Raw genomic sequence first — 27,541 nt, forward strand, 5'->3', positions numbered from 1 at the left:
CATTGAGGTGAAGTCAGTGGCAAGCTAACCCAGCTTGGCTAGCCAGTGAGCCTAGACAACTTGGCGGTATTTTCTTATCATCATGTTCTTTGCCTCGTGTTATGTGCATCACCTTTCCTCTCTCATTATTTTTATGATCAAACCCAGCAATGATGAGTCTTAAGAAGACAGCAACCACTACAGTAAAGTATCTGGCAACTGAAAATCTACTGTACCGTACTATGCAAAAATAATCTTTTTTTAAATGTACATGCAGTAATATTAAAGTAAATAATACAGAACAAATACATAAACGTAACACTGTGAGGTGAGTTGATGTGGCGAGGGTGAGGTGACACGACATGACAAGCACACACATTAACAGCACTACTAAATCATTGTCTTATAACATTTTAATTTATAATTTATATTTCAAAATTAATTGATATATCATGGCTCGATTTGCCTAATTTGGCACTTACACAACTCATTAATCGGTGAATAAACCAGGGCATATGAAAATGCATTATACACAACAATAATATTTATTAAGTTCAAATAAATATGCTACAATTTTATTTACTAAGTACTCAAGACACATCCTGTGATAGGCACCAACCCTCTTGAGCAGTGACAACAATGGTGCTTCAGAGATGGTGAGTGCTGGCATTACTATTAGGGAGAGCGGGTCAGCGGGAACGATCAGCTGTTACCGCTCTGTAAACAAGAGAGGAATATACTACTGCACAGTAGCTCATCTGGGATTGAGTATTGGATTTTAGGGTGGGGGGGGAAATTAATATATCTTTTATAATGTTTTATTAATCCGGTACCAAATGAACCTAAATAATTATGGGTGAAATTGCATGCAGTTATAAAGGGATCACAGGCTGCAGAGCAGGAGGTGGTGAGTTGTTCTCTCCTCCCTCCTCCTCTACCACCCATCACCTTTTCCGCCACCTCTCCACTGCTATGTACCAAAACGTAGTTTTATACAGAATCTTAATATAAATCATATTCTATTCCTATTATACATTCATCTTGATCTATTTCATACAATATTCAGCTTCAAAACACACAGCAGTGCTGGCAATCTGCTGGGATAACCATAAACATGACCACAGAGCTAGTGAAAATGAGGTGCTGCGTGGGAGAAGCTCACGGTCTCGCCCGCCAATTTAAATTTTGTGGAGTATGCCAGTAAATGCCATTAAATATATTTTATTACAAATTTTGCCATTAAATGCAAGTTTCCATTTAATGGTTTGTGGTTAAATCAAAGCACAACCTGTATTCATGAACAGACTGTAACAAATAGTCTGAGAATGAGTAATTTATTTATGCTGAATAATTAAAGTATAATTACGACCATTATAATTGACACCCAAGACTCTTCCCCAACAAATGTGCTGAATTTCCCTGACGGGCATGCTGGGTCTCCCAGACGAGAGGGCTGTAGCCCCCCTGGCATGGCGTGCTATCGACAAATAAATTGGTAGGTAATAAAAAAAGGTATGATCTTCCTTTATGGCCTTAAAAGGTTTGAAGTGAGCTCATCCTTTCAACTCACTGGACTTCAAACCAACCAATAACCTATGATGTCCATGATCCAGAACCAATTGGGTGAGAAGTTTTACTTAAAGAATTATTTCATTATCTGGCCTTGTCTACATAAGTACAGTATACCCTTTCCACACTAAGCTGGCCCCTTCTCTATAGCTACAAATAGCTGATTGGTTCCCCTGACCGTCTTACCTCCCCGGACTGTGAGTGTATAAGTGCATATTTATATCGACCTCTTATAATAAATATTTAAAATTTTATAACATCCTCTCTGAAGTGCTAATGCCTTGAAATCATCTGCATTTTGATAATCAATATATTTAACATGATTTTAGATAATAACAGGTCTGCTTACTAATTGTGAACACATTTAGTTTGAATTATCTATGAACCAAACAGCTATTAGTATAAAAGGGGCGTGGCTTATGGGCCAGGTTAGCGTGGAAATACTATAGTGTAAACTACAATTCAACTACAGTACATGACCTCCCCTTTGTTCAAGGCATTCAGTGTGTTTAGTGGTAGTGTTCTCACACATCACTTGTAATGATCCCTTGGTCATAAAAGATATTTGCAAAACAAGTATGACCTAACTTCCAAACACGATAAAATTTGAAGTAATCCTCCCACACAATGCATTTTAAAATAAAAAATTCAAGTGTCCTTTTAAAATGTTTGTGCAATGTTCCAGAATCTTTCAAGGAATACTGTAATAAGAGTTATACTCACAAACTAGGCAACCCATATCTAAACTATTTACAAAAAATAATTAACTTCTAAATGCTGTAAAAGTTAGGGAAAAAAGACAAACTAAATTGATATTATTATACAGTATAATATAAATCTACTATCCCTCATAAGGTTTGTACAATACCATGTTTCAGAATCTTTCAAAGAGAACTGAAGATGGGGTAAATTTTACAAAGTGAGCACCTCAATACTGGACGGAATGAATGGGAAAATAGAAAGGACATATTCACTCTACATCCCAAGCTTATGTTTACATAAAAAAGTGTTTTACCTCACTTTAACATATGTAAAAGTCAGCAAGTGAAATCTTCCTATTATTCTTATGTAAATAATTTGTTTTAATTATATTTTTTAGAAGCCAATATGCTCCATTTACTTGAAGTGTTAACTCTTCACATTTGTTCCCATTAATGTACAGGCTGCTACAGGGCTGGATTCAGGAGTGGGCAGCTGCCCAGGGGCCTCCACATATTACAATATTTTATTTATTTGTTTATTCATTTGGATTATTTTTATTTTCATTCTTTAAAATTCATGGGAATTTGTACACTATCAATAAATATACAGTTAATAAAAATTTTCTCAATGTTCTAATTTCCTCAATATAACTGCATATGGCTTCAAAATTCTCCAAAGAAGTGTTCAAATTTCAAAATTTTCCCGGGGGGCTTACAGCGCCCCCCGGAACTCCCAGATGTTTAGGCTCGCTTCACTGACCACCCCACCCTCTTGGGTAGTTATAATGAGGGGGGGCCTCCACAAAGAGGCTGCCCATGGGCCTCCACAGGTCTAAATCCGGCACTAGGCTGCTACACTGTAAAGTCTTGTTATTCCTATATATACCTAATTGACAAGAATTAAAGTTCTTCAGCCAATTTTAGAGGTAGAGAAAAATAGCTAATTTGCCATCCACATCTACACTTGGGGCCTAATGGAGGGCAAGATGCCAGTGATGTTACCTCAGATATAGGGAAGAGGAACTGTCCAATTATGTTTCTAGAGTGAACAGGATTGTAAATATTGTACATGAAAAAGAAGTAAATAAACATATATAAATGTAATAAGGAAAGGTCCTGCTGAATTAGTACCCAATGAATGAGAATTTGGTTTAACAAGCATAGTGTTTTAGGTACAAAAACCCAGTAAATGGGCTCGTATGGTATTTGATTTGATGAGCAAAATTCCCAGTGCCCCAGCTCACATTATCATTCATGGAGTTGGGCTAGTCATACTTTGAATAACCAGCCAGTAAAGTGCTCTTGTAGACTCATTTTCTATACTCTGAGGTGAAGTCAGTGGCAGGTTAACCCAGCTTGGCTAACCAGTGAGTCTAGGCAACTTGGTGCATTTGGTTATCATTGTGGCCTCTGCCCTGTTCGCTCATTTTTCATTACTTCTGCAATCAAACTCAACAATGAGTCCAATGAAGACAGCTCACCCTCCGAGCAATGCCTCTCCTTGGAGACAAAACTGGATGTACTACAGCAATTGGACTGCAAAATATTTGCAGAGAGAAGCAGAAAAAAATTATACAGCCCACCATCACAAGATATTTTTGTCCCTCATCATCTCCACCTTCAGGATTCCCAAAGCCATCTACAAGTGTTGTTATAACATTCAATGGGAGGAGCTTATTACCTCTAGTAGATTCCTCAGATGGAGAGACAGAGGAAGATGCCTCTGCCCCCTCCACCCACTAACCATCTACACCTTCAACCAACAATGTTAGGCCAACACAAGCAGGATTCATCTTCAATTCTGGTAAATACCTCTGTACAGTGTACCAAAACAGTATTTTAACATTTGTTTGGTCAGGTTTTAGGATTGATAGCTCTTTGGGCTGGGGCACATCTAAGTTTATGCCATGGGGTTTTGGGCTGAAAATTTTTATGGCTGATTGGGAATTCGCCTAATGACCAATTTTCAGATACTGTATGCAATCTCATATTTTAAGTGAAATATAAAAAAATGAGGTCATGTACAGTCACTCATAAAAAAATGAGCCCCCTGGGTGAGAGCTCTTGTAACTGGTGGCAATTCAGATTTGTAGCAATGTAACCTGATGTAGGAGGTTGGGATGAGTAGTGATGTTGGGGTGGGGAGAGGTGGTGGATCACTGCCTTCTGCACGAACCACTGCCTCGATTCATGTCTCATTTCATACACAACTAATACGAGGTGAATATAACAGCATAATTATGTTACCTTTATGCATTATATTTAAGATTCTAATATCATCACTAAATTGACCTTGTTCCACATAACTATACCTATATCCGAACTAAGCTTATTCTGCAAAAAAGGAGAGTTCATTCATATATTTACTCGACCATGGTTTGGATAAGTGTGTCGGGGAGAGGGCTTTCCTAGTTGAGGAGGGCAGAAATGTCCAAGGAGGCAGTATGCTCCCAAACATCACGAGTAACGTCACATTATAAACTTGCGTAGTCGTATAAAGAATTTATAACCCACTGGTGTGCGAGATGTCAGTACGAATGACTCGTGCAAAGTCACACATATGTCGGAGAGTAGCACCCTTTCTCACTCTGTCTATCTGCACATCTGTCTCTCTTTATGATATACAGGATATTATACGTGCATTGACCAAAGACGATGCACAATTTCATGTAGAAATACAAGTTATGAAGTATAGTGGTTATATATTTGTCTGATATATGTTGCAGAATGAACCAACCTAGAAGACGACACCACCAGAGAGCACACAGGGCTACGGGATGTGCTGATAGGCCCGCAATTCTCAGCAAACGTGGAACCATCATAGGTATGAGGGACGATGTTATGTTTTTGAAAGCCAAGCCATCACCCGGGAAATAGGAGTTAACATTAAAAATGTGAAAAAGTGCATATGGTGGTGGGATGGGGAGGACACCCTCGTTATCAGTCCTAGGAGTGGTTGTCCACGAATTGTAACTCACAAACGCGATCAACGAATTATGGAAGTTGTGTTGGAGAGGCCACACACATCAGCTGTTGATCTCATTCAAGAATTACAGTTATGATGTCATCCTGAAATGATGAGGCAGGAATAAGGTGTTCAATCCTGGCTAGGAAAGAAAAATTAAGTCAGGTAAATAGCGATGCAAGACTTGAATTTGCTGGTTACTATAGCCAGGTTGTTGATGAACAACTATTTTTTAACACTAATCTGGACGGACGAGAAATCATTTTCGACAACAGTTGCTGTTATATTCACCCCATATTAGTTGTGCATGAAAAGAGACATGACCAGAGGTGCAATGGTTTGTGCAGATGGAAATGACCCCACAACACCACCTCTCACACCCCTACAGTAGGTACACTGTTACCAGAACTGATAGGCCAAGAGTTCTAAGACCTCTCTCCTGGGGGCCTATTATTCCTTTTATATGAGTGATTGTACATCCTTGCATTCAACTAAAATTTTATGGAAAAATTATTTCTACAAAAATGTCCCATATGTATGTACTTGTAGTATTATTTGTAGGCATAAATATAGGTGTAATGAGTACTGTATACATAAAACAATAGAAAATGTTGTACAAAATGTATAAGGAAAATATTCAGACTGCTAGAGGATGTGACGTTAATGCCCCCAGCTGTTTAAGACACCATTGGCCATATTACTCATTATGCTGGGCAGCTCAACCTATTCCAGTGTACCCAGGTAATTGTAATTCAACAGTGAAGGGTTAAGATTGCTGCTCCAGTGTTATGAGTGTCCATGTAGTATAAGCTCCACTTTAAGATCTAATTCTCCTAAATGAATTTACAGGAAGTCAACACCAGACCACAGAAGACAAGTATCCAGGTTGATATGGTGTATAATACTGTTCAGTTTGTACATTAAGTCTTCAAGTTTTCAAAAGGAAAAAATATATATATATATACAGGGTATTACAAATACTGTATAGAATATCATAATAGGGCCTTTCACGAAATGAAGAAGTCATAACTATAATAGAATTAATACGGAGATGAGTATCAGCTACAATGGCCAGTTCCCAGCTACGATACTCTTGGTCTAATATAGGTATAGTAGAATACAGTATCTCTTCTTTTAAAACCTCCAAATTAACTTACATATGGTGCTCAGCCTTTGAGACAAATAAATGATGTAAAAAATAATAATCATATAAATGGTTGGCCAATTATTATATACTGTACTTTGAATACTTATGTGAAAGCTGCGCTGGAGGACCCAGTCATAAATTACATCTTTGTTTACAAGATTACACAGGCATACCGTATAAGACCTAAGGTATCTATAAAAAATATTTATCATGTTCCTCATTTGATTTCCTTCATCTCTAAACTTGGCATGATAAGATTCAATTCCACAACTATAACAGGTTAAATGGGTTGGCCTTGAGATGTGATTCATAGATCTTTAAGACATATGCTTATACTGTAATAGGTGCCTTGACGATCAGCGGGTAAAGCACAACTTGAATTTTAGGCAACTGTATCAAAGTCAGTACAATGGCCTTTTATCAAATTCTTATTTCAACTTAAATAAAAATGCAATTGTGGCACAATAAAGTATCTTCCAGATAAAACAAAGAGCTCACAAAGGTACAGTATACAGTGGGGTATGCTATAACGAACGGATCCTACTACGAATATTCCTATAACGAACGGTTTTACCTATAAAATTGAGAATGCTATAACGAACGAAACTCCTACAACGAACATTATTTAATTATTATTTTTTTTATTACAAGTATTAATGATATTCTTTATTTCAGGGGTTTAGAAGCATATTTATGCACTTTTTTACAATTTTTACAATTTTATATTATATTTTTCAGTGTTAAGTGGTTGTATTTGGGGGCCTGGAACGGATTAATCCTATAACGAACGAATGCTATAACGAACTAGGTCCTAGAACCAATTAGATTCGTTATAGCATACTCCCACTGTAATGTACAAAAATTCAGAAATAAATCAGGAAAAAGTCCAACTTTCACTTGTGTACCATAAACTTAAATGAATTTCTTGTAGTAAACATTATTGTATGTAAAATTCTCCTGTTGCCCATTCTTAAATACTGTACTGTACTTTCATAATTACTGTTGAATTTTTGTTTTTTCATGTTTTTTTTTTATATAAAATATGAGAGGTCAGTAACACAGTGACAGGATATGTAATACGCATCAGTACAGTTATATTGTTTACCTTATTCAGTAAAATTTTCTAACAATTTAAATGCGCACTGACAGACACAACTGTTGAGAATAAATGTTTGAAAGTTTCAAAAATACTCGGTATGAGGAACTCCGGTTTAATAAAAGATAAAGCTTGTTTGCAAATTTCAAGATGTTACATCACCTTCTCTGTCTTCTGAGCTTTGTCCACATCTGTTCTTGGTCGCCTGAACAGCAAGATGTGTGGCTCTGTTGGGAAAAATTATGGAGTAACACAAAATGATGAAGTTTAGTTGGCAGTCTTACCTAAATGGAGCAGCCAAAGGATAGATGGCAACATGGGCAAAAAGACTTTGCCAGAACTATACTAAAGTAGCTACTGTACCATATCTACCACTGTAAAATAAAATAACCTAAATGCTCAGTCAAGATGCACTTTCTCTCAGTGTTACTGAAAGTACTGTTAATATGATAAATAAAACTTTAAAAAGTTTGTGTTTTGTAAGTACAGGTCCAGTGTAAAAAAAAATAATAGTAATAAACTTTATATCCACACTGAAGGGCACACGGAAGACTTTGTGGTAGTTTTTCTCACAGGTTACTTGTGATGACCCAAAGGCTCTAAAATGGTTAATTAACTTATTTCATACTAAAATCCTTCATTCATGGCTGAGGAATAGAAACATTGGGCCTCGTCTCCTTCCCATGGCCTTCAGGTGGGACTGTAAATCAGCAGGGACTAAGAAAGAGGAGTGAAAATTTATCTTTAAGGCTCAAGGGGTTCAAACTGTAAAAGCCTACCGAGGATTTTAATCCAGGACCCAGGGATGTGGCTGGTAAAAATAAAAAAAATTTGAGCTGGGGGTCCGGGAAAACACTTACCCAGGAAGTTTTGTATCTTTAACTTAATTTCTCACATTGTTACTCATTTTGTGAGTGCCTAATAGTTAAAATACACAATACCCAAAATCAAACATGTATGTTTATTGCAATAATATTTTTCATGCATATACCCTGTACTGTACAGTATAGTCTCGATTTATGCGGTCAATTGAACCCGTGGAGGTCCACGTAAAACAAGGAACGCTTAAACGAAATAACAGAACATATGGGATTAATTGAAACAGAGACTGGGCCGACCGCCAGGCTACACTTTTTCCGACACAATACGTACGTTGTAGTAAAAATAACATCTTAATTTTATGATGGTATGCATACACAATTAATATTTAAGAGAAATATCAATAATATTAGGTTTTTTAACACTTACGTTAGTAGAAGAGATGGCTGGGTACACGGGGATGGGGGATTGGTTCTGAGGCAGAGGGCAGATTATTGGCCCTCACCTGTATCACTTGTATCACCTGTATCACTATCCACCACAGAGGCTTGCAGGGCCTCTTTGTCAAACCCCTCAAAGTCCATATCCTCACTATCACTGACTTGGGCTGGCTGTGATGGGTGGCGGGTGAAGAACTCGGTAATGTTTTGTTAGACTGGGCGACCTTGTGCGAACCCTGCCCGCGCCGCTTCCCGCGTAAATAATGGAATGTACCGCGTAACTAATAATTGCCGGTCTGGCCAGGTGCCGCGTAAATGACCAAACGCGTAAGCGAAATCCGCTTAAATCGAGACTATACTGTAGTCTTAATAATTCCTTTACAAATTTTAGTTGTTACTAAACTTGAATTTGTTTAATATTTTTAATTGTGCACCATTATTGAGGGAAGATAAACTAAAAGGTAAGCTTTTTTTGCACTGTATTGTGTGAGAATTCAAAATGTAATACTTACCAAAGGGATTTATCTCTAATGCACCAGCAACTGGAGTTTCAATAGCATATGTAGTACAGTACTAAAATAATAAAAATTAATCATGTTCTATGATATATACAAACGAAATATTTAGTTTTCTTTCCAATGTAATATTCACTCATTTAGTTTTGTTTCATTCTTAGTTTTAATGGCATCAGCTAGTTGTTGTTTTTTTTTTCAGGGAGAGTAAACGCTTCCGTTTTTGTTGCTGGAAGGCCTCTCTGCTATTCCTTGATTTTGTAGCCATTTCCTCACTCTCTTTTCTTTGATTCTAACTGTTTCTTTAAAAAAAATTTCCTCTTATTTTCTTCCTGCTGTAAACTCTTCTGCTTTAACATACCCACTACTGGAGAGTTTTATGTTCTTACACATCATAGGGTCCCCCTCCTGGGAGACACACACACATGCCCTACAACCCTGACCCCCTGGGGGACACACATGCCCTACAACCCTGACCCCCTGGGGGACAAACATGCCCTACAACCCTGACCCCCTGGGGGGGACACACATGCCCTACAGCCCTGACCCCTTGGGGGACACACACATGCCCTACAACCCTGACCCCCTGGGGAACACACACATGACCTAAAGCCCTTACCTCCTGGGGGACACACATACACATGCCCTACAGCCCTGATCTCCTGGGGGACACACACACATGCCCTACAACCCTGACCCCCTGGGAGACACAACCACGCCCGACCGGGTTGCCTATACAACTATGAAATATGGCATGGGTTATAGAATAAATTGTGATCTTAAGAAAGTGGCGTTGTATTACGTCTTTGGTCATTGAAATACTGTACTAAAGAATCGAAGAAGGGAATGCAAAACATACAATACTCAGCCAATGAGAAATAGAGTATGTATATGATGTAATGCATGAACATGTACAGCGCGGCCACTATACTCAGTATACTCGCTCATTGTCCTCGCGCAGCAGACCCATCCACCCTAGAGGGTCAATTATTGTCAAACATTTCTCTTGTCATGGTCATACCAACACCCCTCCCCCCCCATTTTTCTAAATGGATCTACGCGAATCACGTGGGTCACCTAAAACGGAAAACTGCAGAGAAATCACATCCCTGAGGACCTGTGCCTGGGTGTGCTATTCTCCGTAAAAAAGGTAAAATAAAAATAAAATGGGATCAAATTTTACAGCAATTCAACTAAATAAGAATGTTAGTTGTCTTTTTGCAATAATCTAGTCTATCAGGATAGTGTGTCCTGCCATTTAATATGTCTAGCCCTGATAAAAGGTAGTACTCTGTACTGTAATGTGCCTGCCATATGCTCAGTGATGACCCATAAACAAAAAAAAATTAAACGATTACTAGATTTTCTTTCTTTATCTATCTACCCAGTACTGTATTGTATACACTCATCCACCCGTACAGTATCTGCACATTCATTTATTCAGTTACTGTATCTGCAAGACCATTAGAAATTTTTTCACCGACCGTTGGCAGATGCACATCTCCTGCGCACACTGCATGGTTCAGTCGTGTGTGCCGCACCATCCTGCCCCCTCTCACTCCACCCAGTACATGGTCGTGAGAAGAGAAGGTGCTGTAGCACCCCAATATTTTGGGTATACAGTGCTATACATTGCACCAGAGTATCTAGGATAACAGAATTAATATACAGAGTTGAATGATTTAGTGAGTACTGTACAACATAAGCCCAATAAGAACAAATTTCAAATTGCATACAACAAAAATGGCTATGATAAACAATAAAATTGATTCATATCATTAAATAAAATAGCACATATTTTAAGTACAAAAGATAGCTCCTTCCACAATCAAACCATCCTCTGGGCAATGTGACAAAGTCACATCACATCGGGGTAGGGAGCATGGCAAGGCTGGCAACGTAGTTACAGCCCACTGCCTCCTCACATACGTTCACTTCCCACACACATACACATCCATGCTCTTCATTTTTCTTATTTTATACAGTACTTTACAGCGATATCCCAGTTAGCCGGAACAATTAGTGCAGAGCTCTTCCGGGGATGAGAGATCTCCAGGTAATGAGATGACTCTCAAACCCGGAAAAAACCCTCATTCCCAGAATTGTTTCCGGAAACCGAGAAAAGTTTCCGAGAGTCTAAACTAAGCATCTTGGACACACACACACTAGTCCACATCTCCAGAATGTTTCTAGGTGCTGGGAAAAGTTTTCCAAAAGTAAACTACATATCTCGACTCAAAACTGTGCATCTCATCTCACACAGACAAAGACTCTCCCAAAACATCTAGACTTGGCATGAGTAAAAATATTTATGGCTAGCAAAAAACTGTCTAAACTTTTATTCACAGTATCTGTTCTAATTGTGTTAGAGAAATGAATTTGGTACCACTGCATACAGTATATGGAGATGGGTTCCAGTAAGACACTGCGGGTGGGAAATGACCCTTTTGGGGGGAAATTGACCGGGATGTCAGGTCAGTTTTTCCTCCAAAGGGTCAACTGTTACACAGAGTGGGAGAGTGTTCAAGTGCCTCTTTGTAAACAAACGCTACATTACGTATAGAAAAGTGAATATTCATGTATGACTGTTGATCACATTACAAAACATTCATTTACTTAGTAGGACTACTTATATCATGGAACAATATACTGTACTGTACAAGCAGATGAAATACGAACACAACTGTACACGACCTGTTACTACATGGAGAGGGAGAACTCAAGTGCTGTCTCACGTAGTAGTTCTAATTAGGTTAAGACACAACATATTTTTACCCAAATAATTCTGAATAGTTTATCTAAAAATTTTATTAAATAAATATACTGTTTTAAAAAAAAAATCTACAGTGGTCCCACGGTTAACGAACACAATTCGTTCCACAGAGTCGTTCGTTAACCGAATCCATTGTTTCAATGGGATATTGGGTAATTGGTTCCAGCTCACCGAAAAGTACATACAAAGTAAAAAAAACAATGCAGTAAAGTACACTTACTCTGAGGTGTGTATGTAGAAGGTTCCTGGTTGATGATGATGATGGGAATTAGAAGTGGGGGTGGAGGAGAAGGGAGAAGAGAAGGAAGTGGGGATGGAGGAGAAATCACCTTTCGGGGGACCCATGCTTGATGCAGTCATTTCACCAATAAAATTTTAAGTTCACTAGGTGTAATTCAAGATTATTTTATTTAAATCAACACTGCACTGTGCTATATATTATCAATATGTTAACTAAATTTCAGAATGACCAATAATTTTTATGTAAAAATGCAAAAATATTCAAGACACCAACAAAATTGATACTCACTCCACTGTTAACTAAGCCACACGCGGCTGATGGGTGAACAAAAAATTTGTTCCCTGTACTGCATATATTATCAATATGTTAACTAAATTTTAAAATTACTAATAATTTTAATATAAAAAATGCAAAAATATTAAAGAGCACAACTTTCTTGATATTTACTCCACTGGAAACGAATGTAAACATAGAACAGATTACATACTGAATTGATAGACAAGCCCATCAGCTGATGCTCACAACAAAACGTGTTTGTCGTAAGGATTTCGTTAATCGAAGTTTTGTTCGTTAACCGAATTGAAGATCCTTATGGGAGGTAATTCGTTAACCGAAATTTTGTTAATCAAACCGCTCGTTAACCAAGGTACCACTGTGTATGCATACGCAAGGAGCTGTGGAATTTTCCATTCTTCACAGGAAAATTTTCCCCAGTCTAAACAATGCATCTCACAGGAGATGATATTTATTTACACAAACACCACTGTACACATACAATATACCTGTATTGTTAATCCTGTAAAAAAAATAATGTATACTACTTCTACTACTTCTATACTGTATGTATATACGGTACATGTACTGTACTCACCAGCAGATGCTGTCGCCTTGAACCTAGATTAGACAGACACTGTTTACTCAGCTGAACGCAATACTGTACAGTCAACCCTCACTTTACGCGGTTAATTCAACCCACGGCGGCCCGCGTAAAGTGAACAACATAACATATGGGATTAATTGAAATAGAGACCGGGCCGACCCCCAAACTCCACTTTTTCCCGACACAATACGTACGTTTTACTAAAAATAACATCTTAACTTATGATGGTATTCACCCACACATAATATAGAAAGGAACAGTCAATAAACTGAAGGTTAGGTTAGAAAAAAACAAGGTTGGGGTTAACACTTACGTTAGTAGAAGAGATGGGTCGGCGTACGGGAATGGAGGCTGGTTCCGAGGCAGAGGGCAGGCTACTGGCCCTCAGGTGAGTCACCATCACTGTCATCCACACTTGTCAGGGCCTCCCTGACAAATCCCTCAAAGTCATCATCACTGTCTCTACCTCTGTCACTATCACTGGCTTGGGCTGGCTGTGGTGGGTTGCGGGCGAAGAACTCTGTTATGCTCTGCTGACGGCTGGTGTTTATGCTGTCGTGATAAACCTTGATGTAGGGCTTCATAGTCTGCAACAGCTGGGTAGTGAAGATTTCATACCTGTTTGCGTCAGGGTCGTCGGAAAGGAGGAGCTTGACTTTCTCGATACACTCGATGGCACCCCTAACATTACTATGGGATAAGCGGCATTCTTCTTGGGATGACGCACCAGCTGCCTCTTCACTGACGTCATCATCATCTACCATCTCGTCGGTAGTCACATCAGGATCCATTATCACCTCCAGGATATCGTCGTTGGTGGTCTCGGAGAAGCCTGCAGCTGTAACACACTGCGCAGCTTCTCTGGCAAGGTCGACTGCTACTGCAACAGTCTGAACCTCACCAGTCACAGATTGACTCTGCCTAACGGACAGAATGCCTTGCAACACATGTCTCCATGCATGACAAACAGTTGCTACAGACAGCTGATCCCATGCCTCCACCAAGAAGTCCACAGCTTTCTTGATGTTGAATATTCTCCAGAATTGTTTTAAAAGTACTTGTTGCTCTGCCAACTGTTGATCCTCGTTGTCTTCGCTCTTGCTATCGGTGGTGGTGTCACTCAGGTTACGCAACACTTCCCTGGTGTTGGTGTAGTCGTTCAGGAGCTTGAATTTTTTAGTAGAGAATGCAGCTTTTACATTACAGATTAACTCTTGGTCCATGGACTGTAATATAGACGTAGTGTTGGGAGGAAGGAAGACCACTTTTACGTTGGGGTGACGATCTAACAGTAGGGGCGAGTGTCCTGGTGCGTTGTCCAGCAGCAACAAAATCTTGAATGGCACATTCTGTTGCTCACAGAATTTCTTCACATCGGAAACGAAACAGTCATCAAACCAGGAGAGGGACAGTGTAGAGAACATCCACGCCTTACGTGCGGTCAGCCAGTGGACATTTAGCTTGGTCATGTCCATGCTCTTGTAGGCATGCGGCTTGCGTGCTGTGTGGATCACCGATAACTTGAGCTTACAGGTACCGGAGGCATTGGTGGTAAACAGCACGTTGATGCACTCCTTCTGCAACTTCCGGCCCCGAATCTTGCTGGCATTCTTCACAACGAAGGTCTTGGGAGGTAGCTTTTTCCAAAAAAGACCAGATTCGTCCCTGTTAAACACCTGGTCGTCGGTGTACTGTCCTTCCTCCATAATCTCACGTAAAAACGGAGGAAATTCCCTAACCGCAACACGGTCAGCACTAGCTTCTTCACCACCAATGTTGATATTGGTGATCTTGTTCCTTTTCTTAAACCTCTGTAACCACCCAGAGGAAGCATTAAAGGGTTTGGGCTCTGTAATTCCCATCTTTCGTGACACTGCAGCATACAGTTCACGTGCGTACTCCTTAACTGAGCGCGTGTCCACCGCCATGTTCCGTCGCGCCTGACGCACCAAGTAGCTCACAAGTAATTTTTCCGTCTTGAGAAGCCCCTGGTTGTGGAAATACTTGATCATAGAAGCACCTGTAGACTTTGTGATGTTCATGTGCTCCTTTATCTTGGCTGCACCCTTCTTAATTGTCCTGATCGTAGACTCGTTAACACCATGCTGGCGCGCGAGATCAAACTGTCTTGTTCCTTTCTCCAACTCTTGTATGATCTTATACTTAATTTCGTAGCTTAAGGAACGTCGTGTCTTCTTTGGCTTAGGGCGGCTGGGTCCAGGTAAGGAAAGGTTTCTCTCTGGGGGCGGTGGTCCGGCGGAAGCCATTTTACAGAACAATGGATGCACGATTACACGGTGTGGCCTGGAGGGATGAAACTGCTGCGGCTAGGTCAAGCGTCGTCTTTCCTCCCTCCCTCCCCCGGGTGGACACGTCATATTACTTTAAACCAATTACAGCTAGCAGCGGAGGGAGGTAGGGATGCATGGCCAATCACAGTCCAATATGTCATATGACGTCACTGATAACACAACAGAGACATGCACTGCACAACCTTACCGCGCAGCTTGCCCAGGCGGAGGCGGGAGGGGCGAATCTAAAAATAGCGTCGAGCCAGACACTCTCCGCGTAAAGGGGGTACACGCACCGCGGAATGTGAGCATTCCGGTTTCGGCAGGGTACCGCGTAAACGTGGAATGTGGGACCGCGTAAAGCGAGGGTTGACTGTACATAACTGAAATCACGTCTTAACACTTGCAATGGAGGTGGGGGATTAGTGGGCCACGTTACCGACCTGATGCGATATCAGGTCACCCATTGTCGGGGTGGGGGATTAGTAGATTTCATGACCTGAAGATGTCTTGAATAAAGACGAAAACTAGGGTGCTCCAGTGTTATTCACTGAATGTACAGTACAGGTAAACCTCGATACAATATCCCAAGATGCGATATTTTGCTTTAACGATGGTTATAAATTAACACTCGTTTATTCGGACCCCTTTAATCCGGATTTTGAATAAATCGGACGAAATCTGAACTAAGCGAATGACTGTCCGTATCAAATTTCTGGTTCTGGGATTGTCCCAATTGCAATTGGGGTTGCAATTTCAAATTCTGTGTCATTACTAAGGAATAAGGAAGTCTCTGGTGCATTGCACTCTAAGATTAAGAGAAAACAGAGGACTCAGGCGTCCTGAGACAAGAGAAAACGGACTCCTATGACGGGGCACTCAAACATACACATAGCTACATGTTTTGTGGACTACCCACTGTACAGTATCCTTTTCATCACTTTTTAATAAACCTAGTCATGCCTGTGTGTGTTTCTGATAATTACCATATCATTATATCTTTAGTGGGTCTGAATGAGAGCGGTTGTACAAACACAAGCACTCACACTGACAGACTTGACAAGTTTTACCAACCATAAAGACAGTTGAAGCTTTAAACATCTCTCACAATGGATCTTGCAAATTCCAACTGTAATCAGACATATCTAAGTTGCCTCAACAACTGCAACCCCAGTTGCAATATCAAATTCTGTGTCATTATAAGGAATAACGAAGTCTCTGGTGCACTGCACTGCACTCCAAGATTAAGAGAAAACGGAGGACTCAGGCGTCCTGAAACGAGAGAAAACGAACTCCTATGACGGGGCACTCAAATAAACATACACATAGCTACATGTTTTGTGGACTACCCACTGTACAGTATCCTTTTCATCACTTTTGTAATAAACCTAATCATGCCTATGTGTGTTTCTGATCATTACCATAACATTATATCTTTAGTGGGTCTGGATGAAAGCGGTTGTACAAGCACGTATCTAGGACGTTAACCGGCGCGTGACTGTATAATGCAATATTAACCCCTAAATCGGTTAATTCGGACAATCGGCTAAAACAGACACCCTTCCCCCCCCCCCCATTAGTCCGTTTTAACGAGGGTTGACTGTACGATCAAAACAACTTGCTTCAATGATATACATTGAATAGCCATCAATATCCATTGGTTGGATTTTTTTTCTCTTGTGCAAACTGTGGGTTATTTATACTCAAATTAATCGCTGTCTTGCAAGGATTCTAGCAATGCAAGTTATATCTTTCTTTGTCAAGTCAGTGATATTTTATAAGGAAACAATATTTAACCCTCTGCATGACGCTTCTCTACCTTCACTTGTAAGCCCACCCATGGCCAACCCGCACACTACAGCCCTTCCCTTGGTTGTTTGTCGATCATAAACCCGCCACTGAATGGCTCAATTATTATTAGCCAGCACCGTACATTGTACTTATCAGTGATTTTTTCCTTATATAGTGAGAGGACAGCACTAACATTTAGATTGAACTGTTATGGTGACCATGAAGAGATATTTCCTGTGGTTTGTGACTGCAAGGTGGGCCGACTCTGTTGTTTTGAAAATATGAGCAGTGTCGGCTGCTATCATTGCTTTTATCATCCTTCGCTTTGTTTTTGTGACAAGTGCTTTTGCTTTATTTTTGTGACTGTGAAGTGAGCAGTGTAACTTTGAAAATGTCTGGGAAGGCCAAGGTATGCAAGACAACTGTCTCTCTGAGGTGAAGCTCGGCATTATTAACCCTCAAACGATGGTTATTGTCAGAGGATGATCCAAAAAACAAATGCTGGGTGTGGTCATATGACAACAAGGCATTTTTCAAATGTCCCAGGTAAAAATTTTCTTATTTAGCCCACCAGGTGTCTCCTCAGCAACCCCTCGAGCCGACTAGATAAGCCAATCACCATACAGTATGCCTCAGTGCGATCCAAAGAGTCATGGAGGAAGGAGATACAACTTCTGCTCCTACCTCTCCACTTGTGGGAGCCTGTAGGGAGTGTAGCAGTGAGCGCAGTGTTACCACTATCAGCAGAGCCTGGGCCATAACATGGAAAAAGATATAGAAGAAAGAAAAACCTTCCTACTGAAGAAATTTATTTCAAGTTGGGAAGGATGGAAGAATTGGTGGGAACCAGATGATGAAGATTTAAGTAATTTCTCGGTGGAGGAAATTGAACCTTGGCAACGCCGCTCTACACCACGTGACACACCAACATGAACAATGGCTGCGCCTGCTACCTAGGAAAGTGACTCTGATAGTACCCAAGTAAGTGACTGATTCACCACCAGCTACTACTATACCCCAGGATAGTACAAATTTTGCCTTTGTTCGGAGTGATGGGATAAATTTTATGCCAAACATTCCCAACATTGATACATCAACACCAGGCCTGTGTCAGAATTATTGGCTTCCAGAAGACAGTGAATATGTTTGTTATTTTTTACACTTCATGACCATAGATATAGTAATTATGATTGTGAAAAAATCAAATGATTTCCATGAATGGCATAACAGTACACATGTTGTCACTAAAATATTATTGAGAGGACATTCATTTGTTCTTTGCATATTAAGTGCAACTCTCATGTTATAACAGTCTATTCTGTTTAGTTTGCCCTGAAAATATAAATTTTATTTCAAACAAAGTGTGGATTAGGCCTACTGGGGATACTACAAAAAAAATGAAATTGGTTTTCTACCTTCTGGGTGTTTGTGGAAAAGATTATAAAATGGGTGACGTGTAGTGAGGCAGCCATTATTGCTAGGTCCCGCAACATTGCTACATTCGATGACATCACAGCCATTATTTTACTGCCTTTTTATACTCAAAGGAGAGTGAGAGGGAGATTTTTATTGTGATTTTTGCAATCTATATAACAACTTCAGATTTTTTTTTCAATTTTCTAAATTAGCCCGTCTGTGGGGGGCAATAAAAATTCTCCTAGCCCGACGTTTGAGGGTTAAGAAGCATGAGATTCCCCAGAGGCTGTGTGGGAGTCAGAGTGACACCTCCACTCCACCTACAAGAGTCCCCTTAGCCTCGAAGGGGACATGTGATGATGACCAGACTTGTCCATTATGATGTGGTGAGTGTTGTTTAATTGTTTTGTACTGATAGTAGTATTGTAGGAATTTTTTTGTCAGTGATACTTGTGTGTTTGGGAACTGGCTGGGAACGTATCCCATTGAACCCCATGTTATAATGGGTTTTTCAAGAATATATCTCAAGGCTTACCTGTATATGTAATTGTAATTACTTTTTACAGTCTTAACACTGCTTTAACACTGTATTCTTGGCTAATCTTGTCATGGTACAGTAATGTACAGCACTGCACAACACAAATTGTAAGTAAAAACAGCAGCTAGCGAGGGAACAACCTTCTAAAATGACAGCAGAATATGAACTAAGCGATCCAAGAAATTAGGCCACCCACATGTCCGGCACATAAGAATGCATTGGAGCACGATGCAAGCTCTTGGAACTCCCTGAAAATTTATTCCCAGACCCAAAACAGAGATTTGGAGAAATGTTTTTGGAACCTTCTCTGAATTTTCTCTGAAAATGTGCCTGATTTTCAACCTTGGAAACTCGCTCACAGACCCAGAATTGAGATAATTTTTCAGGAAAAAATCCGACCCAATTTTAATTCCGGGTACTGGAGAGTTCCGGCTAACGGGGATTCCTGCCTGTACGGAATTTTTTTAAATTTATGAAAATTTTCAAACATATAAATTGCGATATACAGTATAACAAAGAAATTCACTGAAATTATAAAATTTATATTGTGTGGAGTCTTAGTGGTAGCTAAAAGACAGTTGGAAGGCTGCTCACCCTCTCAATTGTCAGCAACCACCACAACAATAGCGCTGCTTAGTTAGAATTCTTTCCCTAGCTTGTGTTTAGTTATGCGTCTGTGTTCAGGACTGCTGTCGCCCTTTCGGAATTATGGTTAATTCATTAAGATTTTTTTTAAATCGCAATAGTGTATAGAACAAAAAATTTCACCGAAATTATACAATTTATTTCGCGTGGATTCTGGTGGAAGTTACATGACCACTGGTGGGTGGCTCAGCTCTTCAGCTTCTAGCAGCCATAACAACAAAGGTGCTGCTCAGTTTGAATTCTTTCCCCAGTTTGTATTCAGTTATGCATCTGTGTTACTATGTACCCTTATTCAAGATGAGTGGGAAAAAACCATCATGTTCAGGTGACAGCAGTGGTGATAAGAGTCCATAGAGGAACTGCATTGGAGAGTTCAAATGTGTGCATTTATTGTCATGTTACATCATGAATGAATCATTGTATGTGTCTATTTTCATTCATACATGTGCCTGTGTTATGTTTTTGGCCTGAAAATTTTTTCCTTGGGAACGCATCTCAACTTATATAATGGGAGTCAATTAACGGGAAAATGGTTTCACGATACAGAAATATTTTCAGGAACGGAACCCTTCCACAACCCAGGGCATGCCTGTATTCCCCCCTTCCCTGCGAGTCATTAAGCTATCGCTAAACCAAATTTTGACTTACTGTTAAGCGAGAACGGTTGTCAAAAATAAATTTTTTTGCAGAAGACACTTAACAACAAGAGACTTACACTTGACCCTCGCTTTATGCTATGGTTGCATTCTGCGACAACACAGCATAATGGGATTCCGCATATAGTGAATACTTAATCTTATGGGGAAAATTAGGATATGTTCCACAATGACTAAAAGTTAACAGTAATGCTATAAAAGTTGTGGAAAAATCATTACAATACTCTAATGTGGGTTAGAAATAAAGATAATATAATATACACTAACACTATAAACTGAGACATATGAAGAGCATGGGTGTTTGTGTGGAAAGAGAAAGTGTGTGGAGTGACTGACTCACCACTCCAGCAACATCCCCTGACGTCCCATACAACGCAGTAGACACACACACTGTACCACATTTCACAACCATTTCTGGAGCATCAATGCCATAAAAGTTGCAGAAAAATCATTAAAATACTCAAATGTGGCTTAGAAATAAAGATACAGTAATATACACTGTAATATAATATAAAACTAGAGTGCCATATCTTCTACAGAAGGCATAATAGGGAATCTTTTCTGCATAAAATTAATTATAGGTAGAAATAGGGTCGCCGCATAAACGTGAATTCACATAAAGTGAGGGTCCAGTGTGCTGCTAAACAATGGATACCTGTATCGGAACAGCCCCCTTCACACAGTTCCATGATTCTAATTTTGTCCTCGGGAATCATCCTAACTGTCAAGCAGTTGAACCCTAAGGAATGATCGATCCAGTTCGGAGTCTCTCCTTTCTCAGCTTGCTTGATAATGTTCACTTTTATCGCAATGCCAGGGTCTTACTATTTACTTGACAACAGGCATGTCACTAGATCCACTCTTATGTTTACTGGCCATGGCTGGAACCCAGACAAAACACTGAAAGGTCTTGTCAGCTTGGAGAACAACAGCAAAGAAATCATCTGATGCTATGAACCCATGCAAGGCTGAAACACATCTCAGCCATAAGGTTGGAGTAATCCATAATCCTCCATCATCATAGTTCATAAACCCAAGAGAGAATTCATATAACATAAGTTAGATTCTGGAAGACTTGTTTGTAACATCAAAGTGTCATAACCCGATTTTTTTTTCAAGAGAGCTTCATGTACTGTACAGTACAGTATATAGTATCTGCTTTGCCTGTATACCTGCACTATCTACTGTATATACAAAATGAATTAACAAACTTGTATGATGACTCTATTGAATAAATACCCATATCTATCTATCTATCTTTGCAAATAGATCACGGTAGGTGTGCATGATCCACGTATATGCTGATAACCACATAGAAAACAAGAAAACACGAAGTTCCCAAGTGCTTTTGTGTAATTCACATCTTCAAGGGTGAGTAAAGATTGAGTGTACTCACCCTTGAAGATGTGAATTACACAAAAGCATTTGGGAACTTCGTGTTTTCTTGTTTTCTATGTGGTTATCAGCACTATCTATCGTTCATAACATATCTTATGATTATTTGAAGTCAACACTATTACTCTTTGTTCAGAAATAAAATATAAAATTACTTACCTGGGCTGTGTACAAGGTAATGGACCCACCCTGGGGACTGTTGTACACCAAGGTTGCGCCATTCTGTCTCTGTCATCAAGTGAGTTTTTGGTACTAACTTTGCCACATCACTTGGTAAAATCACGTGTCTGTGAGGAGATGAATTATCGGTACTTATTACTGCCATGGCTTACTACGTTAGCTCGTCATTCATTAACATACATTAACTTATTAAGACAGGCATCAGATTGACACTTATAGCAAGGGCACAAAGCTTCCAACAATCATATAGGTACAATACTGTACAATAATTCATTTGGTGTAATTCAAGATTATTTTCTTTAAATCAACACTGCACTGCATTATATAGTGTCAATATGTAAAATAAATTTCAAAATAACCAATAATTTGACTGGAAACACAGAAAAAAGCGTTTATGTTGAAGAGTCTGAAGTAAGATGTTACCTCCACTGAAAAGACACAGAGACTGACGCCTGTATGGTGTGTTGACAGGCTGTTTGGCGCGCTAAAAACTAGTTTCCCTGTACTTAAATTATGTTAAATAATTGTTAAAATGACTAAAAAATTTAATATAAGACTTTTAAAATTATTGAATAGTACAAACTTCTTGATATTTACTAAAATAGTAAGGAATTTAAGCCATTAGAACCGATTACTGTATTGGCGGACTAATACTACAGCTGGTGGGCAGCCAAATGCAAGCGAAAACATGTGGAGGGGCGCTCGTTAAAAACTCATTAATCAAGGGATTGCTCGTTAACCAAAGTTAAGAATCTTATGGAAGGTAATTCCTTAACCGAAATCTCGTTAACCGAGGGATTACTGTATCTCACAAATTTCTACGTGTATATTTCTGTATCCGCCATGTTGCCAGTCACTTGCCTCCTCCTTTCTTCCTCCTCTTCGTGACATGACAACCAATGACCAAGTATTGTGTCATGTGACTTGGCTGGCCAATCATTTTTAACCAGCCTTCCACCGCGCACTTTCGGATTGTGAAGGCTCGTGATGGAATATGATAAGTGTTCTCTCCCATATATATATATTTTTTTTTTACGGAGATTAGCCCACCCGAGCACAGGTCACTGACCCACATCGGGTACTACAAAAATGTAGTACATACAGTAGTAGTAGTAGTAGTAGTAGTAGTATAAAGGTAATAAAATGGTGGCAAAGGTGTGGCTATTGGGGGAGGCTGGAGGCCATGGTAAAAAAAAAAAGTAGTAGTAGGTACGGTCGGCCAGTAGAAGGTTTGCCCTCCCAATGCGTGTGTGGCTCTTCCTATGATGGCGATCACTCCATGGTGTGCAAGAAAGGGGGCTTCATATGCATGAGGCATGACGAGGTAAGGGACCTCACCGCAAATATGTTGAAGGAAATCTGCCGGGATGTCATGGTAGAACCGACCCTCCTTCCATTGGATGGTGAGATCTTCCAACACAGGACTTCAAACGCATCTAACGAAGCCCGTGTGGACGTCAGTGCTCGAGGATTCTGGACGCGGGGACAGCAAGCTTTCTTCGACATCAGGATTTTTGATCCCATGGCCGCATGTCACCGTAACCTAGCTCTCGATGCTGCACATAGGAGGAACGAGAACGACAAGAAAAGGGCATATGGGGAGAGAATTCAAAACGTTGATCAAGGCAGCTTCACTCCTCTAGTGTTCACAACCTCTGGTGGGATGGGACCAAGTGCAAGATGTTTCTACGCCAGACTCGCGGAGGTGATCTCCGAACAGAAGCAGCAGCCCAGAAGTTACGTTACAGCCTGGATGAGATGTCGACTGTCTTTCTCTCTCCTTCGGTCGACTTTGCTCTGCCTCAGGGGAACGAGAGCTTCTGCCCCAATCCCGACAACTGCTGCAGATATTGACTATGAGGCTACAGTCACTGAATGCTGCATAGATCTGCGGCCCAACTATTCAACACAGATAGGATAGCTACTTATGTATTAGGATATTTAATATTAAGGTAATAAAATGGTGGCGAAGGTGTGGCTATTGGGGGAGGCTGGAGGCCACGTTAAAAAAAAAAAAAGTAGTAGTAGTAGTAGTACAGTCAACCCTCGCTTTACGCGGTCCCACATTATGCATTTCCACGTTTACGCGGTACCCTGCCGAAACCGGAATGCTCACATTCCGCGGTGCGTGTACCCCTTTACGCGGAGAGCAGCTGGCGAGCCGCGCCATTTTTGGATCCAAACCTCCCGCCCTCTCCCGCCATGTTGTGTAAGCGGCGCGAGCAGGGTGCGCACAAGGTCGCCCAGTCATCAAAACATTACCAAGTTCTTCACCCGCCACCCACCACAGCCGGCCCAAATCAGTGATAGTGATAATGATAGTGAGGATATGGACTTATATGGACTTTGAGGGGTTTGACAAAGAGGCCCTGCAAGCCTCTGTGGTGGATAGTGATACAATTGACACAAGTGATACAGGTGAGGGCCAATAATCTGCCCTCTGCCTCGGAACCAACCCCCCATCCCCGTGTGCCCAGCCATCTTTTCTACTAATGTAAGTGTTAAAAAACCTAATATTATTGATATTTCTCCTAATTATTAATTGTGTGTGCAAACCATCATAAAATTAAGAAGTTGTTTTTACTACAACGTAGGTATTGTGTCTAAAAAAGTGGAGTTTGGGGGTCGGCCCGGTCTCTATTTCAATTAATCCCATATGTTATGTTGTTCACTTTACGCGTTTCTCACTTTACGCGGGCCGCCGTGGGTTGAATTAACCGCGAAAAGTGAGGGTTCACTGTAATAGTAATAATAATAATAATAATAATAATAATAATAATAATAATAACACATGTAATAATAATAATAATAATAATAATAATTCATAGTAAATATAATTCATAATAAAAAATACAAATTTGAAAATAAAATAATTAATTATATTAATAATAACACTGCAATAATAATAAAGAACCATAAAGAAATACAAAAATGAAAAAAAGATCAAAAGTGATTAACAATATACAGGTATGTAGTATGTTGTGTTAGTCAATAGTACGAGAAACAATTGAGACCCTGCAGTAAATGAGGCAACCTGGGACTTGGTCACAAATTTTGTGATGTTATTCAGCATGTTTATGAGAATGACAGAGAAGCAATAAAAATATTACAAGATCACAGTGTCCTCCCAACATGAAGACTGTGTCCTAAGTGTGGAAATTGTTTAATTTTAAGAAAAGACAAATTATCCACCACTTCCTTCTCCAGATCACCCAGCTGTATCCCCCACCACAGTAGCAAGTATTCTAGGTAAGCCCCAAAAGACTGGGCTAGGTTGTATATATTGTAGGTTAGGTTAAGCTAGGACAGGATAGGGATTTTTTGTTTTACTTAAACCTGACAGCCAGTTTTGTGCAAATTAGTGGTTTGTTACAAATGAAAATGCCCATTTTTTTGGGCAAAAACCGCAAATTTGCTCAAGAAATGAAGGTCAGATTCTAGTAAAGCACACCATAAAAAAACATGGTATTATTTTACTTTAGGACATTGAGTGCCAGAAAGTTATAAACATTTAGATCATGCTATTCTGAACATTTTGAAGCCCATATACTGTATATAAATGGCAAAACTGGATAATAGTGAGGCTTTTTTTAGTGACAATTGAATTTAATTGATTTTACGTACTTTTCAGTCTTCGTCTCTGTGAGGAGATGTTACCGCCGTGAAACCGAGTTAGCTATGGATCACACAGGCGCAATATTGACTGACGTCATCCAGTCGTGACCAATGATGTATCGATATCAGCCCTCGATTTTTGGGGGGCCAATCACATTTGCGTTTTTCAAAGCAGCCTGGGTACGGATTTGAAAATCTACGTATTTGAAATTCAATGATCAGTTTGACAATGGCCATAATCGAGGTTAGGTGTCAATCGTGCTCATACGATTATTTTAAGTTTATTGCCGAGTTTTACGAAAAAGACGATAAAGCTATTGAATTTCTATGTAATCACAGTTAGGTTAGGTTAGGATATGGTGCAGCCCAAAGGTTAAGTTAGGTTAAGTTAGATGACTCGTTTTCGTGTTCTCCCGCACCCAAAATCCAGATTTCCCAGGCTCTCCTCCATTATTGTTGGGAGGAGGGGCAAAAACTAGCAATTTCCGCCCAAATTGAAGGTCAGATTCGTTTAAAACACAACATAATACACTGGAAAATCATATTGGTCAACCCCTAGGGACTCATGTCCTTAAGTAAAAATTTACTAAAAATATTCTTGTAACAAAACGTGAGGACAGCCAATGGACGAATATTTATCCTCGAAAAATATAAATTTGCGCCAGAAAGGTATTATTTTTTCCTTGCTCTTTCTCCTTATATAAATAGAACTATGAAATTCCATGCTCGAACACAAACAGAATTTTTACATAGTTACATATTTGACTGAGTTAGGTAAGGCTATAAATAGGTTAGCTTAGATCTGGTGCCCTTATCTTGCATACTGTATTTTTAAAGAACTGCATTTACCACAGCCGCCATGACGGAAAGACCTCAATACCGATCTCAACTGTTCCACACTTTTTAATGTAATTAATATATATCTATACGATCATCATCCACGTCCACCTGAGGAAAATATACCTTTACAGATAGTGAAGCTGTAATGACACATATTCCCGAGCATTAGTATGATACGATGAATGAATGAATGGTTGCTACTCGGCCCTAAGCAATTACACACTAAAGTGGATATTACTGACAATTCTTGACACACACTTGTATTTTTAGTTTTCAAATCAATGGAACTGCTAAGACAAGTTTCCAAGAGGCAATCATTAAATGGTTGGGAGAACATTTCACCTTGTTTACACTCATAAGAGGCAGCCATGTGCGTTTGTTTGATAACACAACCACAAACACAAATCCTTTTACCTGTACTCATATTTGTCGTCGTTGTATTTATCAGAATACTGTATCTGATCAGTCTTCATGTTTCTGGTATACGGTTGAGTTCACTTGATAAATTATAAGGTGGAGTGATTGTTACGAGAAGCGGTCCCTTCCGTGCTTGAGTGACTCCTGCTACTGCTGCTGCTACACTGCCTTATAATAATAATAATAATAATAGATGGGCTCGAAATACTATGAAGTAAGAACCTGAGAATAATAAAAAATACTACAAAAAATATCACAAAAAGTATTGTAAAGAAAGTTATACTTTGTGGACCACTTAACTAAAAATGGACTAATAACAAGGTGCCAACATGGATTTGTAGCTTAATGCTCATGTGTAACAAACTTAATAGAAACCTTAGAGGGTTGGACAAATATGATTGATAAAAATTAGGCCTTTGGTGTCATTTACCTTGATTAAAAAAAACATTTGATAGTGTACTACATCATAGTTTATTATACAAATTCAACAAAATTGGAATTAATGATAATGCATTACGATAGATCGAAGGATTCTTAACTGATAGAAAACAACGTATGACAGTAAATGGAGCCAAATCTACTTTACTTTTACTTTTATCCTCTTCGCCACTGATCGGCTCGCTAGCCGCCCGGGC

At 39.6% G+C, this 27,541-nt stretch overlaps 1 protein-coding gene across 1 annotated transcript; it reads right to left on the bottom strand.

Moving 5' to 3' along the window:
- Positions 1 to 508: 508 nt before the first annotated feature.
- LOC121868837 (cyclin-dependent kinases regulatory subunit-like) lies at positions 509 to 27,088 on the bottom strand. The gene is made up of 4 exons (XM_042369812.1): positions 26,904 to 27,088; positions 22,014 to 22,141; positions 7,620 to 7,684; positions 509 to 696 (listed from the first exon to the last, which is right to left on the bottom strand). The coding sequence occupies exons 1-4, from the start codon at positions 26,960 to 26,962 to the stop codon at positions 682 to 684; spliced, it is 267 nt and encodes an 88-aa protein (XP_042225746.1). The 5' UTR covers positions 26,963 to 27,088; the 3' UTR covers positions 509 to 681.
- Between the last annotated feature and the right edge of the window lie 453 nt (positions 27,089 to 27,541).

Source organism: Homarus americanus, unplaced genomic scaffold (assembly GCF_018991925.1).
Source record: "Homarus americanus isolate GMGI-L3 unplaced genomic scaffold, GMGI_Hamer_2.0 scaffold30535, whole genome shotgun sequence".
In the NCBI taxonomy this organism is placed as follows: Eukaryota; Metazoa; Arthropoda; class Malacostraca; order Decapoda; family Nephropidae; genus Homarus; species Homarus americanus.

Excerpts from the sequence above, each read along its gene's own strand:
- LOC121868837 (XM_042369812.1), bottom strand. The coding sequence starts at position 26,962 with ATGAAGACTGATCAGATACAGTATTCTGATAAATACAACGACGACAAA. Across the intron at positions 22,142-26,903 it reads GACGACAAATATGAGTACAG|ACACGTGATTTTACCAAGTG; the intron begins GTAAAAGGATTT and ends ATCTCCTCACAG. Across the intron at positions 7,685-22,013 it reads TTACCTTGTACACAGCCCAG|AGCCACACATCTTGCTGTTC; the intron begins GTAAGTAATTTT and ends TTTTCCCAACAG.